At 32.7% G+C, this 18,718-nt stretch overlaps 1 protein-coding gene across 8 annotated transcripts in view; it reads left to right on the top strand.

Moving 5' to 3' along the window:
- Mycbp2 (MYC binding protein 2) overlaps positions 1-18,718 on the top strand; it is a 246,544-nt gene that overhangs the window by 63,225 nt on the left and 164,601 nt on the right. For 7 of the 8 annotated variants that reach the window (XM_055609975.1, XM_055609972.1, XM_055609973.1 and 4 more), the window contains exons 16-19: positions 1,992-2,137; positions 2,600-2,701; positions 10,540-10,647; positions 17,063-17,182. In XM_055609975.1, coding sequence (XP_055465950.1) covers positions 1,992-2,137; positions 2,600-2,701; positions 10,540-10,647; positions 17,063-17,182 — 476 coding nt within the window. The remainder of the gene's footprint in view (positions 1-1,991; positions 2,138-2,599; positions 2,702-10,539; positions 10,648-17,062; positions 17,183-18,718) is intronic. The other variant, XM_055609971.1, reaches the window with a different exon arrangement.

Below are 18,718 nucleotides of genomic sequence, written 5' to 3'. Positions count from 1 at the left end.
TTAGTGGTCTTGACACCCTTGTCAAAAGTCATTTGAATATCACTGTGATGTTTGTTTTCTGGGCTTTCTTGGCTGATAAGCTTCTCTTTTGTCAGCATCTTTCATATTTCAGATTACAATAATCTTATGTGTTTTGAAATCACAACGAATAATTTTCTTGCTTTATCAAAATTATTGGCTGTATAAGGACCTCTTAATTTTATGATGTTTTCTACTTCTGTAAGAAGTATCATTAGGATTTTAATAGGAATACATTAAATTTGTAGGTTTCATTGAGTAGTGCACACATGTCTTTTAATCCTTGAACTTGGGGTATATTTCCATTTATTTATCGTAACTTTTTTCACCAGTGTTTGGTTTTCATTGTTCACATTATTAACCCCTTATTTAAGTTATTTACTAAATTTTCATTCTTTCTGATGGTTGTCAATGTAATTTTTGTTGGATTTTTCTTTCCAGTCTTATGTTAATGTTAAGCAATATAACCATCATTCATGTTGACTTTGTATCTTGTTTTCTGAATTCCTTTATTAAAACTTTAAAACTTCTTTTAAAGTTTTAGAGTGTCTGTATAATTACTTTTGAGGTTTCTTGGAATGAAGTTATATATGTGCAGTGATGATTGTACTTCTTTCACATTTAGGTACCTTTTACTTATTTTTCCCTGCTGATTTTTCTGGCCAAGCTTTACTGTATTATGCTGAATAGAATTAATCAAGTAGAAATCCTTGTTTTATCTCTTGTTTTAGAAGAAAAGCTTTCCATCTTTCATTGAATGTTATGTTTATTGTAGGTTTTATTTGTGGCTTTGAATGTGTTGAAGTAGTTCTCTTCTTAGTTTCTTGAATTCCTTAAATAATGAAATTATATTGAATTTATTTAAATGTTTTTTATAGATTTTTTTTATAGTGTGGTATATTATTACATTAATTTTCTAATATTACATTAGGAATGAACTTCACTTTGTTATGGTATATTCTCTTTTTAGTGTATGCTTTTGTTTTGTTTGTTAGTATTTAGTCAGCTGTTTTTGCCTCAATTTTTGTGAAAGCGATTGATCTGTAGAATGTTTTATTCTAATATCTTTGTGTAAGAAATATCTACTCTTTAGTCTTTTATTCGAGGAGGTCCGGTGTTATAAATGATATTTTAAAAATGGCTTCAGTACAGAATTCAATAGGATATTTTATATCACACTCATTATTGTAAAGTACATGATCTTCCAAATTGTCAGAGATACTTGTTTTTCAAAGCCTCCAGTTTCACAGGATACCACATTGTTTTAACTGTTGCCAGAAGTATTTAGCTCTTTGTCCCTTTGCAAAATCTATGTTACCACAAATGTGACAGAACTACTAAAAGTTTTAAAGGACTAACTAGTGAATAATTAAAGCTGTGATTTCTGTATCTATGAAGAGTATTACCAATAACTTAGTTCTTTACTGATATCCTAGCCAACTTCAGGGAGTATTTTTGTCTTTATTTTGTGATAAACACATAGGGTTTTCAATTTTTATGAAGGTGACAAAGGAGCAGCAGAGGATTAGGTAGTTAGATGTAGTGAAAAGAGAAAAACGGGACATGATACTATGTCAAAAATGAGGAAGGAGAGACATATTTGATGCTGATAAAGCTGCCTTTGTACGGAAGGCTGCCAACGCCTCCCTCAACTCCCCTGAGACCGCTGATGCATGTTTGCCAGCCCATCCTGACACTTAGTGGTAAAACTGTTGGCACTTATTGAGAAAACTTATAGGAGAATGTACATTAATAGTTAATTGTACAAAAGTAGAATCTATTTGGATCTTATTTAGATATATATTAATTATACTCATTAGAATCGTAACAAACTCTTCTCATTATATTTCTAAAACTTCCTACTTTTCTTTGGATTCAGTCCCAGAGACTGGAAAGATGGTTATAGAAAAGAGTACTAAAAGATCAGAAGGATTTCAGTTAAGCCTGTCTTTTGTTTGTTTGCTTCTACCTAGGATTTGTGGTTGTGGTTCAGGAGAATCTGGCTGTGCTGTGTGTGGATGCTGCAAGGCATGTGCAAGAGAGCTGGATGGTCAAGAGGCAAGACAAAGAGGGATTCTTGATGCAGTGAAAGAGATGATACCTTTAGACCTCCTTTTAGGTAATTTATTATGTTGAATGTCTTGCTCTCAACTCTGTATTTCTAAGTTTAAATACTTTCTATTAAATACATGTTAAAAATTAAGGTAACGGTTAATATATACAGTATTGCTTTTGGTTACTAATATGACCATAGGGGATACTTTTTTTTTTTCCTCTTTTATGATAAGATTTTGCTTTGTTTTGTTTTGTTTTTTCAAGACAGTATTTCTCTGTGTAGCCTTGGCTGTCCTGGAACTCACTCTGTAGACCAGCTTAGCCTGGAACTCAGAGATCTGCCTGTCTCTGCCTTCTGAGTGCTGGGATTAAGGGTGTGCACCACCACTGCCCAGCTCATACGACAAGAATTCTTACAATAAAAAATTAAGTTTTAAGTCGTTTTCTGCTACTTTACAGGTATAGCTGCTATGTATTTAATGTTACATAACATATGCTGTTTTTATTATTTTGGCCATTTAACCAGCTGTCCCTGTACCTGGGGTTAATATTGAAGAACATCTTCAGTTACGGCAAGAAGAAAAACGACAGCGTGTCATTCGAAGACACAGATTAGAAGATGGAAGAGGTAAGATGTAGCTGCCAAGAAAAAGTATAGGGAAACTTTCATATCATCATAACAGAGACAACTGAAACATTTACGAATACCCTCATTTTGTAAAAAATAGTAAATTTCCTACTGTCCCAGTAGAAAGTGAAGTTACATAAACGTATTTGTGGCATTTATAATTGTGCTGGTATTAATACGGTGAATTCAGTAGAATGCTCACCAACCACAGTAAGATGTGTGCCATGCAGCTCAGCATGATGGCTCATGCCTATAGTCAGCACTCCAGTGCTAAGACAGGAGGATTGCTACCAATCCAAGCTTGTCTGCAGTTAGAATGTGTTTGTGAGAGAGAGAAAGGTGGGGGAGGAGTTATGCCATTGTAAAATGCAAATACTGTTAGTAATGACAATTGCAAATTATAAGGATCAATTCTTTATTCAAGACTTTTGACTAATGTATATTTGACTGTGGGTCAGAATTTAGTTTAACCTATGCTTTTCATTTCTGTTTTCTTAGTCATTAATGATCATTGTCATTTGACACAATATCATCATGCTTTCCTGCCGTCCAGTACATCACTGTGCTGTTTGTGTCCTTTTCTTTTTGTTCTTTTTTACAAAAAGATTATTTATATACAAGAAAAAGTAATTGAACGTCATGTTTATTTGCAAATACAGATATATTGCTTTTATATTATTTCTTTATTGTTTAGGACAGTTTCTTAGCCTGAAAATATATTTAATAATAGTTGCATATAATTGACATTTTAATATGTATGCATAAGGCAGAAATAAATATTATGTTACTAAAATGGTTTTTCAACAGAATCTTTTCATTGTACAATTGTGACAAATTGTTAAAATTTTATTGTTGTGTTAAGCAAATTCTTAGAAAAATTTATTGACATTTCAAAGCTTCTATACTTGCTAGAAGGTACAGGATATTTGGTATAGAAATAAACCTATTACCATTTTTATACATTTTTAATAAATGCATGGTAGCCTGTTACCTTCATTGTTCATTTTTTCTAAGTTACTTTTTTTATGAAATACGCTAAGTAATTGTACCTGAAAAATCTGTTAAACTTTTGGAATGTACACATTATTGTTAATAGAAACTTACCAGAAGTGTTGACTATTACGATGAGTATTTGACACTTTGGCTTTATTCATGTAAAGTCATTGCCTTTAAAATATTTTAATGAGATTAATGCATTGCTGTTCTTACTTAGATTTCATAAATGTTTGGGAAGTTTGCATACTCTAACATGCTCTTTTATTCTATTTTAATGGTATTTTTGCTTACGATTATTATCTCTTTACTGCTCATTTTTATTTTTTGAAACATTAGCTTGAGTCATATGAATTGATCTTCAAAACCCAATAATTTCATAGATCTTATCCAAAGCAGAGCTTTCACTTATTGCCGTAGGACTCAAAGGGATTATCATTACATGGGTACTAATCAGAAGGCCACGCCCCTGACCTACTGAGTCTGAAACGTGGATGTTAGGGCCTAGCAAATTTTCTTTAAACAGATTTCTAGGGGGTTCTGCTGATGCGAGAATGGTAAGATGGTATTTTAGGCTGTGTGGTTCATCATGATGTTCTGTCAGTTCTGTAAGTTGTTGAAGAGCTAGTTATCAGTGTTTTAGTGCCGCTCTTGGCCACTGTGCTAGCGAAGTTTGCTGGTTTCTCTTTTCCCACACAAGAGCAGTAATGGTAGAATTTTAATGTTCTAGCTCCCACTCTTTTGTGTTCATTAGTGATGAATTTATGCCCATGTTTGTCCTTTGGGGTTTTAGTTATTTTATTCTCATCATATTTTAAGCTGTCTTAGCTGTTTCAAAGTTTATTGACATTTCAGCACTTAGCTCTACATTAAAGCCTATTTAGTCAGTCTTAGTTGATACAATTCAACTACTGTTTATGTGACACAAGCTGTTCGATAGTGGTATCGCTCTCAGTAGCACCTCAGTTGGATAATAATTTACACTGAAAGCGTAGCTACACTACTATACAGATAAGACCTTGCGAATTTAACTTCCTTGAACTTCAGTTTGTTGTTTTTTACCTTCAATGTGCTTATCTAAACTAAGTATGTTAGTATATATATGTGTGTGTGAAAATGCCTAGCGTGTGCTAAGCTATAAATAATTGTTGAATACTTTCATAGCTCTGGCCTCCACGTAATTTCTTTTTTACAGCATTTTGATTCTAATTATAAAACATTGATTCTGATGATGAAAAATACCCCACTGCTTATCAAGAATAAACCAGATTCCATTTTGACACATCAAAATCTGTTTAGTCACAAATTAGAATATAAAATTAAACTTACTACAGTCTATAATTCCAAGTGGCCAAGGTGGTGTTGCTATTGTTAGGACTCTAAAGTCACTGCTTGATTGATTTGATACATGAAATACAGTTTTAGTTCAAATTTCAATGCCAAGTCTTTTAAAATTAAAATATATGAAAAATTTACAAAGTATCAATTAATTAATCAAGTGTAATTCTTGAAGCAAAGATACAAACAGAATTTTGGCATAATTTTTTAATTTCATGTATGATTTTGCTTAGTTATCTTAGATGATTTTATATTGCAGTACATATTGATGTCTGTTTTCCTCTTAATAATGCTTTCCATGTTTTAACTTCTTTACTGCATATAAAAATAATTAAAGTAATAAAAGAAACCAGGCCTTATTCTTTGATTCAGTTACAAATTTTACTTATTTGTCATCTCCTAGTCAAGTTTTATATATTTCTATTTATATACTGAATTTAAAAAATATATTTGCTTATTGTTATGAACATTTTTATATTTTGATATTTTATTTTCCTGCCTGTGCAGTCTTTCCTTATACTAATAAGGCTAATAAGGCTATTCTAGATGCTTCTCTATTTCTCTCTATGATGTATGATGTATGATCTATGCAAGTATCTATACAGATTAAAAAGTATAAGTACATATGTTTTGTTATATTTACATTAGCAACATCGTGTTGTAATTTTCTACTCTAGAATAAATACAAATTAGATGAGTAAATAGAATCTACTATGTTCTACTTATTACTTCTAATTGTTATTTCATAACAATTGTATCACAAACTTAAGCAACCATTGTTTGGTTGATTGACACCTTTTGAGAAGTTTGTTGTAATGAAATCCTTAACCTTGCAACAATGCAAAGAACAGCTATCACTGTTTCCCAGAAATGGAATGCCCGAGTCACAGAATATGTTGTTGTAGTAAATAAAAAAGATGTTGGGCCAAATAATGTTATTATTATTAGTTCTGTAAATATTACAGTGGTATTTATTAGTTAATTCACTATCACAATCAAATAAGACAGATACCTATTAGATTTATAACTGCCTTATTCACCTTGGGCTGGGCAGATATTATAATTATGCTGTCTCAATAACCTCCGCACCTATCTCCCAGCCCCACCCAATGCCATCTACCTTAACCATTCCTATCTGAGCTACCTTCCATCCATAAGATACTTGCTTATATTTTTCATCTTTGTGTTTTTTTCATCCATACCATCCTTGAAGTCCCCCACCCCCACTGTGGGTCCTTCTCCATGCTAACCCATCATAGTGTCCTACTGCCTCCTCCCTTCTCATCTGCTCTGTTTGTTTCCCATGAGTCTCCTGTTCCCAAAGCCTGGGAACCTTAGTCACGCCTACCCCATTCTGCCCTGCCCAAGTTGTAGGCCTTTTAATCGACCAGTCAGGAATAATGTCTTAGACAGGTTTATACAACAAGGATAGGTGGATGCAGACTGTAACCAGATCTTGAGGGCCAGTATTAGCACCAAAATACAAGCATGACCAAACCCCAACAGTATGTATTTTAAATTTTCATGTACTTTTTTAAAGTGTTACAGGAATTAATGTTTTCAAGTCTATTGTGTAATAGTCATGTTTTTCACTAGTATTCCTTGTACTAGTTTTTCTTAATTTTTGCAAAAGGGTAAGGAACACTATGGTCTCATTGTTAATTTAAATAGCACAGAATAGTTTCTTATATAAAAATGTTTTATAAGTTGGAATTTAATGTCTGAATGATCTTCCATTGAGAGGATTCCATAGTTTATCAATTAATTATAATCTTGTATGGGTTGTTTTTAGATTTTTGCCTTAATTAATGAGATAGAATTAAAATAAGCACCCATCAGCTGAAATTTCTTTAAAAATTTTAAGGAATTTTTCTTATGATAAGTGAGGAGTACAGTTTCTGTGTTAAAACAGATAGATGGGTAGATAGACAGATAGACCAGATAGACAGAGTCTCCTAAACATGTCTGTGCACATGAGTGTAAGCAGGAGCATGTATCCATGTAAGCATTTGTGGAGGTCCAAGGTGAATATTGGGATGTCTTTCTCACTTGCTCTCCACCTAAACATTTTTTGAGACAGGGTTTTTTCTCTCAACCTAGACTTGACTTAATAGCTTAACTAGCAAGGGAGCTCTGGGTACTACTGTTCTGCCTTACTTACTCTTCGGGGGTTAAAGATGTTCTTGTTGTGCCTGCCTTTTAATGTGGGTGCTGAGAATTTGAACTCACATCCTTAGGCTTACATGGCAAGCACTTTACCTACAGAGCTATCTTCCCAGTACCAAGAATAATTTTTTTAAGATATTGGCAATATCTCTAATAGCTTCTAAAATGCTTGTCTTATTTAATGCTTTTATTTGTTCAACATTCTTTTTACATACCTCTGAATGGACCCCAAATAATCCACTTGATACGCATAAATAGTGGGAACTGTCAGATACCATTTTTTTTTATTATTTAAAGCTAGTTTTAGTTACTGTCTTCTTACTGCAATAAACATTAAGCGTTATACTCACTTAGACTTTTCAGTTTCTTAGTAGCTTTGAGTTTATTTAGTCCTGAGAACTCCATTGTTACAGTTTTAGCTCAGAACACCTTTTCTTTTCAGAGTTGTAACAAAAGCTTTGTTCAGCTGTTCTTTGTCCCTCTTCCTATCCTTGCCAAGCTAATATTCACCTTTTAATGCAACCTGGTTGTTTTACAGTGATGTTCTGATTAGTAGCACTTCTGTGTTTAAAACCAAAAGGCTCTTCATTGTCCTCTTGGTTAATTCCCATGGTTTTCTCTGTAACCTCGTAACTGTTTGTATTGCTATTTTCAGCCTGCCCCCTTTTTTCATCACTGAACCTTTGTAGTAATCCATTTGTTTTATCAGAGCTTATTATGTAGTGTTTCTAGTATCCCCTCAATTCATACTTTTCAACATTTCTTTTTCTAGCTGCCTCTTTCGTGTGTTTCTAGCTGCCCCGTTCGTGTGCATAACTTCACCCCCACTAGACTGTGATTCTTGATGCAGGGTTTGTCTTATTTACTAGTTTTCCCTTCAAATGGAGCCCAAATTATAATATCTTTGCTGACTGATCGAAAACAACTCAGGGATTCCTGACTCCTGGAGAATAGAGGTTGATTGCACAAAACATTGTTTGTTTTGAGCCAGAACACTCCCAAGTGCTGGAATTAGAGAGGAGTACCATCATGCCAGTTTTTTATGACTCTATGCTCTGTTTTCTGGTTTGGCTCCATAGGTTTTTAACGACTGAATAATATTCCTTAACATTGTCAAGTTTTTCTAAATCTTTTAACTGTAATGTCTTCCTTTTCTTCTCTCTTGTTATGCCATGTTTTGAAACCTCTCTGAGTCAACCAAATTGATCATATAACTTTTTATCTTTAATGACACACAGACTTCTTTTATTGCATTTATTTTAACATCATATAGATGTTTTCATTTCTATTTTCCTGAAATTGTCTTCTGTCTATATAATTATATGGTACCTAATATCTGCTACTTAAGCAATAAACAAATGTTTTGTAAATAAATTAATGATCAAACTCTATACCTGAGAAAAGCTACTCCGGCACATAAAATATAATGCTATTTTGGAGCTTAATTTTTCTAGGCATGATTGCCCATGTATTGCCTGTGTTGATATGTTAGAAGATGTTTTTCCCCTTAAAAATCATTTTATTTATTTTTCATATTTTTAATTTTTTCATTATTATTTATTATTATAATTCATTCACTTTGTATCCCAACTGTAGCCCTCTCCCTCATCTCCTCCCAGTCTCACCCTCCCTCTCCATCCCCTTCCCGCTATGTCCTTCCCCTAGTACACTAATAGGGCCTCCCCTACTCTCTGACCTACCCTATCAAGTCTCATCAGAACTGTCTGGATCCTCTTTCTCTGTGGTCTAGTAAGGCCACCTCTCCAGGGGGAGGTGATCAAAGAGCAGGCAACTGATTTCATGCCAGTGACTGCCCTTGCTCCCCTTACTAGGAAACCGCATAGAGACTGAGATGCATTAGAAGATTTTAAAAGATTGAATTTAGTGAGAAGCTAATTAATGAATTAATAGCTGTATTTTTCTAGGTAAAATTATCTCCATCAGACTTCCAAGTCAGAAAGGGGTAATATAACTTGCTATGTTATAGTAAGTTGTTATTACTTTAATATTCATTTTATAGGTAGAAAGTGTTTTAGAGTAATTTATGCCAATTTCTTTAAATCGTGATACAAAATGAAATAAGACATTTTGAAATATGTACTTTGAAATATGTTTGAAATATGTACTTTCATTCCTTTAGAAATAGGCCTCAATTTATATAAATTACTGCATTACAGGGAAAGAATACTTTTATCTTCTAAAATCAAGTTTGCATGTTTCTATTTATAATTAATCACAGAAAATATTTTTCTTCCTTATAAAGCGTATTGGTGCTGCTTGTTCTTTTGTTATATCTAGGAACATAATCAAAATGCTTTCTTTTATTCATTTGTTTTATGTTTATTAAGATATACTGAATATTTAAACTATTTGTCAATCACTCTAGTTTTAATTTTTCCATTATTAAAAAATTAATTAAAATGAAGACAGACCAGAACCATGAAAAATGCTTTATTAAAAATTCATAATATTTTTAAACTTTGATGTTTGTTGCTACTTTGATTTTTGTTGCTAAAAGGCAAGATTATTGTTTTTATATCCTTAAAGTATAACCCAAATATTTTTCAAGCTAAATATTCACAAGAAAAAGTGATCTTTTAAAATTTTATTAAAATTATTTTGACTATAGATATTTTTCTTAAGTATTAAATAAGTTAAGCAAAAAATATGTATGATTGTTTTCTATAATCATGCTTAAGAAAGAAATGAGGTAATGAGTGATATTAATGACCCTAAAATGCTGCTTGATTACATAGTCTATTCCACTGTCAATATGAAAATCAATTCAAGCAATCCTTTGTTTCCACATATATCTTTAAAAATAGATACATACATATGTGTATACTCAGTTGTCAATTTTTGGGTTTTGCTTCTCAATGTCTAGTTCTTACAATACTTTCACACTATGTAGAAATGTCAGTAACAATAGAACAGTGATCTAGATCTGAAATGTCTGTAATACCTTTGTTGTTAACTTAAAAATTGTTGTATTTCATTATTTCAGAAGGAAGCAAACTGTTTTCATTCGGTGTATGTTTGCTAATTTTTAATAGATGGCATTGAAAAGTACTTTTAAGATCATTTTAGTAGAACCTCTGTATCCACTTGAGACTATTGATAAGTGCCAGATTTTCGAAGAACAGAAGATTTGAATTTTACTTTATGAACTGTCCTTGAGATAGTAATGTATTAATTAATGGGTTGGGGAATTGGGGAAAGTAATATGTGCAAAACAATTAAAAATAAATTTTCTTATGCATTTTAGCTTTAATTATTTTTGTTCATTATAGTGTTTTCATTTTGTGAGCTTTTCTATGCACATACAAAATGTTTCTCCTCAGGCCCCCTTGTATTTGCTGGTCCTATTTTTATGAATCACCGAGAACAGGCTCTAGCCAGACTCAGATCCCATCCAGCTCAGCTAAAGCATAAACGGGACAAGCACAAAGGTATTTGGTCTTCCTTACCACCTAGGTGGGATGCTCTCCCAATTTCTTCCACTCATTTGAATTTTGTCTCTGGGAAAATGCACAAAACTGACTCTTCTGCTTTGCTTCTGTGGTTGTATTGCCTGAGGAGAAAGGTCATGCTCAAAGTAGTACTTCCTCTCTTTGTGGCTGTGGTTCTTCTTTCTCTCCTTGCTGCTGTGAACTGCAACAAGGAATATGTTTCACAGTGTGTCTTTTTCATTTGTTCCTATTTCATTGACTTTAAAAAGGTAAAAAGTATCATTTCTTAATCTTTTTATCCTTTATTTGCTTTTGATTATCACAATGTAGCATTTAAATCCTTTATAATGGTTTAGCTTTAACAGAATTATTAAATATAATATGTAAAGTCATGTTAAAACTGCCAATGCATTTTTCTGCCATTTTAATGTCAACAGTATACAAGAATGTAGATATACTTGCTCCTTGAGGGCCAAGTAGAAATAGAGAGTCAAACATATGGATGTGTTGCAGTTTGCAAGAGTGGTCAGAGTTCTAACCAAAGAGCAGACTAGGAGTCTCCTGCATCATTTACTTCTCAAGCAGAGTTCTGGCCTAAGTTTAATAATCCCAAAGTATGCTTATGCTTGTTTTAAACAGCTAATTATAGTTTAGTTAACAATCAGGAAAGACTATAATGCAGACTATTTTAATTTATATGTATATTATATCTTGAATTCTAACATGTAAAATAGGTACTCTTCGTTGGCTAATCCAACTTATTTTTGCTGTTTTTTTTTTTTTTAAATGCTTAAGGTAAAGCTGAAGGCAATTGGAAGTATTGAAAATACATTCTGTATAGACAGGTTAGTCTAATTACGGTGGATGTCTTGTTTTTTTTCTTTTGCCAAGAGACTTTAACCCCTCTTTTAAAAATGGCTTTCATATGGGACCTGATAATGGTGCCAGCTTTGTTATTACTTACCCTTCCCAGCTTTTCATTTTGCCACTCAAAGCAAAAACAAAACAAACTAGACAAAACAGGGAGCCTAAACTTTATATATATTAGTATATGTATACTACAATATGTAATATTATAATAAAATATATAATACAAAGTAGAAATATAAGTGTTTTAAATGTAATATTATAATAGGATTTGTATTTGCTTTATTTACTGGTTAATCAAACAATTCATTTATATGTAAATCTTTAGAGTGGTATTTAGAATAAATTATATAAATTGTATTTGCTATTTGCTAGAGTCTGTGGTATTGTACTCCACGTTTATATAGATTTTCTTAATATCTTTTCTCCATAAATGTATGATGATGGATTCTTCTAACACTTTACCTAAGGTAAAACAAAATATTCCAATTTCATGATGTACATTGAAGTATTAGTATCTTATGAAAACAAAAGATACTCTTTTTAATTGTTTTTGAATATAGTATTAAATGAAGACCAGTGTTTCAGATTTAAATCATACTTTTTCTCATGTTGTAGACTTAATAGCTGTAGAAACTTAAACAAAAAGCTAGTCTTATAACTTTTGCATGCCATTGGATTATTCTTTGTAGAACTATAACAGGCTCTTCAAAAAGGATGTGATATTACAGAACCAGGTTTGTTCATTTATATATTTTTTCCTGGTTGTATAGAGTGAAACAGTTTCATTTGCTTACTCTCAAGATGAATGTTATGCGTTGGTGTCCTATATGTGTAAAGTATTAACTTATCACCCACAACTCAACTATGTTACCTAGCCAGTTCCTTAGTTTTACTCTTCTCTCTGTTGACTGCTCTTAATACAATAAACTGGATTTTAATACTTTCCCTTTTTCCACTTTTGGGTTTTCTTCTTGGTACTTTGGCCTTTAATTTATTCACTGAGTTTACTGTACTAATTGTTATCTTCTGACTTTTAATTATGTTGCTGATACAAGTATAGGGTGACAATTAACAGTTTCTGCCCTGTGGTTTTTAAGGGCTAAAAACTTGATTTATGAGCAGCAATGCTTCCTGCAATGGAAGCCTAGAGAGCGTCTGGCCAAGTGGGAGTTGCTCAGAGATGCTTCTAGGATGGCAGTTTTAATTACAAAACCTCCACTGTGCAAGACCGAGCCACTGAGTAGAATTCTGTATAAAATAGAGCAGCTTGTGACCATAAAATAGATTGGTAAGAGGATTCCTAGATTAACATTTACTCCAGCTACTTATCAAAGTCAGGGGAGTTTTGATATGTCATGCATAGTTAGGAACCTCTGAATTACACAAGAATTAGTCTTGGAATCAACTTTAGAGTGACCGATGTGACATTCTGAAGACATGCTGCTAAGCCCCTGGGAGTGTTTCCAACCATGTCTGTTTGGGAATATTAGAGTATGGTGGAAATATAACCTTTAACTAGCATTCCATTTTTATCCCAAGTCTCATTTACTCCGACTATGCAGCTGTTCATATCGTTGCTTTTTGTAGAGTCTGTGTTTTTATTTTTAAAGTACAAATAATTTGCTGCCTACATTGCTATAAAGATTATATTTAATGTTACATGTATATATAAGCTTTGCACATACAAATCTTCCAAGAATGCTAGCCTTAGCTCTCTTTTTTTTTTAATTTTATTTTTCTTTTTAGTTACATTTTGTTAACTCTGTGTCCCAGCTGTATCCCGCTCCCTCATTCCCTCCCCAACCCCACATTCCCTCCCTGGTCTCTTCCCTGCCCCTTTCCACATCCACTGATAGGGGAGGACCTCCTCCCCTTTCATCTGACCCTGTTTTATCAGGTATCTTCAGGGCTGGCTGCAAAGTCCTCCTCTGTCTTAACAGTACTCTTTGCTTTCTATTTTAGAATTCTCCTGAATGTACAAAACTTGCAATTTCATTAAATATGTAACTAATTTATTTTTACTAAATGTTTAAGGTATTAGTGCTTTCATAATGAAAAAAACCACATGAGCCTTTTTCATATTCAAATTATAAATCAGTTCTATTTATGACTTCTAAATGGTTTTATAACCCCTTAAAGTTCAGTAAAATGATAAAAGAATGCTTGTGTCATTGGACTGCTATGTAGATTAAAGAAAACAATAATAAACATTATTATTGGTGAATGAATACTTTCCATATATTACCTTGCTTAATCCTCCAAAGACTCTTGTGAGGTGTGCACTACTGTTGCTGTTTTGTAAGTGTGAAAGCTAATATATAAGATCTGATGTCTAGTTGTTGCACCCCTAGCTGGGATTTTAATGCAACCACTTATCCACTGTGGACTGAAAGTGTTACAATGTTTAGCACAAATTAGATACTTAGGATATTGCAGGTGCCACTGCTTTTGGTGTTTTATTTTAATGATTTTGCTCAAAGCATTCATTGCGCTATGCGATTATTTTTAGGTTTTTATAACTAAGGTTAGCTGAAAAATGCATGGCCTTAAGTATAAATTAAACTTCAAGTTTATAGTTGTTTAGATGCTAAGCCTTTTTTTTCTTCTACAAAAATATGTTCACAGAAGATAAATGTAATATTTTAATTAAATATTTGCAAAGACTTCATAGTTTTAATATCATGTGATAGGTATCTGTGAACATCGATTATTTGATATATATGTATATGTAATTTGAGTATAAAAAGGGCACTTGTAAGATTATTCAGACTTATTTTTTGGAACACAAAATGAAGTCGTTTGGCTGCTCATTAGTTCTTTCTGAGTAATGAGTGTGAACATATTTGACATTGTTGAATTTCACTTGCTGATTCTTGATTTGGACTGCATTTTGGATGCTTATTAGGTACTTCTTTGCCAAAATTAAAAAATTCAAAATTATTATCATTATGTCATATTATTAATGAACATCCAGCCCTGAGGGAGTCCACAGAGGAGGACATTGGAGCCAGTCCTGAAGAAAACTGAAAGCTGAGTCAGAAAGCTAGGGTCAGATGGAAGGGGAGAAGGACCTCCCCTATCTGTGGACTTGGAAAGGAGCAGGGAGGAGATGAGGGAGGGAGGATGGAATTGGGAGGGAATGAGGGAGCGAGCTACAGCTGAGATAGAAAGTTAATAAACTGTAACTAATAAAAAAATAGATAAAAAAATGAAGACCCGGATATATATGTATGTGTCTTTAAGAAGTCTGCAAGTGACTTACCTTTCTTTTTTACTAATACTTTCACAATCTGTAATTCAGGTATGGTTTTACATATAGGGTATTTACATAAACTCTTAACAAAATGTTCCTAGTAGAATTTTGATACCAAATAAAGTTTATCATTCTTTTATTTTTATCAGTTTTATTTAGTAAATTATTAGGCCTTTAATTTTTCTCTTCTCTGATGCTATATGTCTTTTGTGGATTTGTATCTGTGTTAGCCTCCAACTCATGGGAAGAGAAAAGTTGTTAAAGTCAAGGTAAAAGTTTCTAAGTAGATGAAATACATTCATATAAAGTACAATAATATTTAAAATGTCTTATTAAGTCTGTTAAAAATCATGTGAAATAACTACTTGGATTTTAAATCACACTTGCTTTTAATAATTATATATTTTACCAGTTATGAGACTTTTTAAAAGTTTCTTTTCATCTAGTGTTTGATTTAAGTAACCCTTGGAAAACATGTATTCCTTTTTGTATGAGACCTTGTATACATTCCAGTATCTTCCAAGATGAGAGAAAGCCTTTGACCAAAGGATATATTTCATCTTGGCTGAAATGAAATGTTTGAACTTTTTTAAAATTTGTTTTTCTTTGACTTAAACAGACAAACCCACATTAGAAAATCTGGCAAAAGGGTAGTATTTCTTATCCTGTTATAGTAAAACCTCTCACTAATTCAGGTGTAGTATTTGCAATATTTTTGAATAAAAATTTCAAAGTAATTTCTTCCTCTGAATTTTCAGGGTCAGACTTTTAAGGGGAAACCTGTCTAAAATCACTAGCTTTTCAAACCAAGGGCTCAAGAAATGAAGGATTCTTTCAACGTGCCTTCAACCTCTGGGTCCAGCTGTTAATTCTTGTATGTTAAAGGACTTTCATGTTTATGGTACATTTTAATGTAATGTTGGCCTATTTTGAAGTCTAATGTAGGTGAACACATTTTGTTTGTTGTAGCCTTTAATCTGTAATCTATGATGCTTGAAGATAACAGAACTGAATATTCTGTAATTAATACTTTAGTAAGTCACATGGACCTACCCATTTTATGCTATTCCGAATTAGTGAGGTTTTACTGTCTTAGTGTTAGAAAGTGTTCAAAGTTTTTAAGATGAAGGCCACTTACTTATGGAACAGAAGTCATACTTTAGGTCAAGTTTGTGTTAAATATTAATGAAAGTAAATCAGAGTGAATGAAATGAAAGTTAAATATTTCAGTGTTTTTGTATTTAATATTTTTAAATGGTAGTAAAATACAGAATTTAAAATATGTCTATAGATTCACATATGTATCTAAATGTTATTACACTGGTTTAGTGTTTCTGTGACACAATGGAGTATTTTAGGCCAGTTGACCTGCTGAAATTCCTTCCAGATTTTCATTCACACCGTGTGAAGGAAATTTGAATATCGATAACATAAAGGTCATATTTTAGTATGTAATGTATAGTTTTTATTTTAAAAAGCAGTCTTTCTGTCTTATTCACACATTTCCAAATTCAGGTTTTAATATTATGTGGATGCTATGGTTAGAATGTCGTATATTTCTAAATCAAATATGGAAAACAGTGGCTGAAAGAAGCCTAAAGAGAAGTGAAAATTATAAAAATAATAAAGATAGAAAGATGGAACAAAAGCAGAAAGAATATTTGGTAAGGTGTAGCAGGTGCACCAGGAAGTAGGCCACAAACAAGAATGCTGAGAGGGAAGAGATGTACGAGGGGAGAGATGAAGAACAATCCGTTGAACTACAGTGTCATAAAATAAGAAAGATCTTTGGTCTTTATAATTATTTTTTAAGTTTAGCTGCCATCCTAGTGGGCAGAAAGGCTCTGAGAGCTGTGAGTCTCCTAGAATTTTTTTTTAATAGCAATTACTAACAGTATCACTAAATAAAATTGTTAAATGACTTTGCATGTAATTATTTTTTGTGAAAACTAAATTTTCTCATATCAGATTTAAATTTTACATTAAATGTAATTGTTTATTTTTATTACACAGCTAATTAGCTTATTTGGTTTTATCTACAACCAGATACCACTTTCATTTTTTACTTTTTATTTTTTATTTTAGTAGTCTTAAAAAAGAAGGATACATACACTGTATCTATTCAGAATGGCTTCTTTGCAGGTAGCTTCTTGATCTATCACTTCTAACAACCACAAGGCCTTCTCGCTTATTCCTTTTAACCTTTTTCTCTTTTTTCTTCCATAGTATACTGATTTAAAAATTTGTTATGAATATAAATAATGGTATAATTATGAATTGTAACATTTTCAGATGGAAGTGGAGATAGAGGAGAAAAAGATGCAAGCAAAATCACAACTTATCCTCCAGGATCTGTGAGGTTTGACTGTGAGCTCCGAGCAGTACAAGTTGGCTGTGGATTTCACCACTCAGGTAGCAGCTGGAACGTTAGGGTACAACTTCATTTTTACATTGTGTATAACTTGCTTAGAATTGTTAAACAGTGCCTGTTACCTGCATGTCAGGCACAGTATCTCCAGTCCATGGGTTTTCTTCATTGGAGAATCTCTTTAAGAAGTGTAGCGTGATGACAAAGTATTCTGCTTATCAAGAACTCTAACTTCTGGGTTGTCTGCTGGCAAACTTATTTTCTAATTCTGTTCAAGATATTACTGGAGATGAAATAATTTCTGAAATGCCTTTCAATTATATTGTCCACATTATTAATAAAGAGAAAAATGTTAAACGGAATAAGTAAGAAGACCCTGTGGTTGTTAGAAGTAATAATGTTTTGTTAATGTTGAGTTAAAATATATAACATCAAAATAATAAAATGAATAAAATAATTAGATTCTTAGTAAATTATTGACTTCCATTTAAATAGTGTAAGTTACACTATTTAACTTTTGTAAGAATTAAATGTTACATCAGTGTGTTTTCTTACTTGATATGACATTGGCAAACCTTAGATTTTATTGTTTTGTTGAGGTAGACCTCCACCCTACCTGCTTGCTTCCAAATGTCCTAGATGTTAGAGAACAGTATTTTATGTGTGCTTACCTATTACTAAGGTAAACCAACATGTATCACTAAAAGGTAATGTTATTTAGTGGCATTTGTAAGAGTTTGAAAGTACATTATAAGAAGCATGCATTTTATGTTCTATAAAATACTCTTCAGAACTAAAGTTTTATAATTTTTCATTAAATGTAGAATTATACAAGCCTCTATTACTTATTTCTTTTATTTATTATTTTTTAAGATAAGATATCACTATGTACCCCTGACTGTCCTAGAATTCACTGTTTAGATGAGATTGGCTTAAGTCTCAAAGAGAACCACCTGCTTGTGCTTCTCAAGGATTGGCATTCAGGGTGTGCACTGCCACTTCTTGCTTACCCATTTTTTTAATTAAAATTTTATTCTTTGATAATTTTACACAGTGTATTTTATCACCCCCCCTAACTCTTCCCAGATCCACCCTACCTCCCTACCCACCCACCCAGCCCCACTCAACCTATTAAGTCCAATTTGTATTTCTCAGAGACTCTTAGGTGTTGGACCTGCCCTGAAGTTAGGGTTCCCACCCTTAAATAAAACTTCTCTCCCTCTCCCAGCAGCTCTCAAATGTAATAACTCAACAGCTTGTGGTGGGAGTTCATGACCACGTTTCCTGTGTCATGCTGGGTTTTTGTTTGGCTTGGCCTTGTGTGGGTCTTGGTCATACTGTCACAATCACTGAACATCAAAGTGCTATATTCTTGTAGTCATTCATCACTTCTGGCTTTTAAAATCTTTCCATCCACTCTTCCATCACGATTCACGAGCTTTTGGGGGAAAGTATGTGATATTGCTGTCCTGTCTATGGCGGAGCACTCAGAAGTCTTTTATTCTCTGTAGGTAGACCAGTTGTGGGTCTGTTTGGTAACTTCCATCTACTGCATAAAGAAGCTTCTCTAACAGGAGTTG

Source organism: Psammomys obesus, unplaced genomic scaffold (genome assembly GCF_907164565.1).
Source record: "Psammomys obesus unplaced genomic scaffold, mPsaObe1.curated_primary_1811, whole genome shotgun sequence".
In the NCBI taxonomy this organism is placed as follows: domain Eukaryota; kingdom Metazoa; phylum Chordata; class Mammalia; order Rodentia; family Muridae; genus Psammomys; species Psammomys obesus.
Note: the sequence above shows the minus strand (reverse complement) of the source record. Positions and strands in the feature narration are given on the sequence as shown.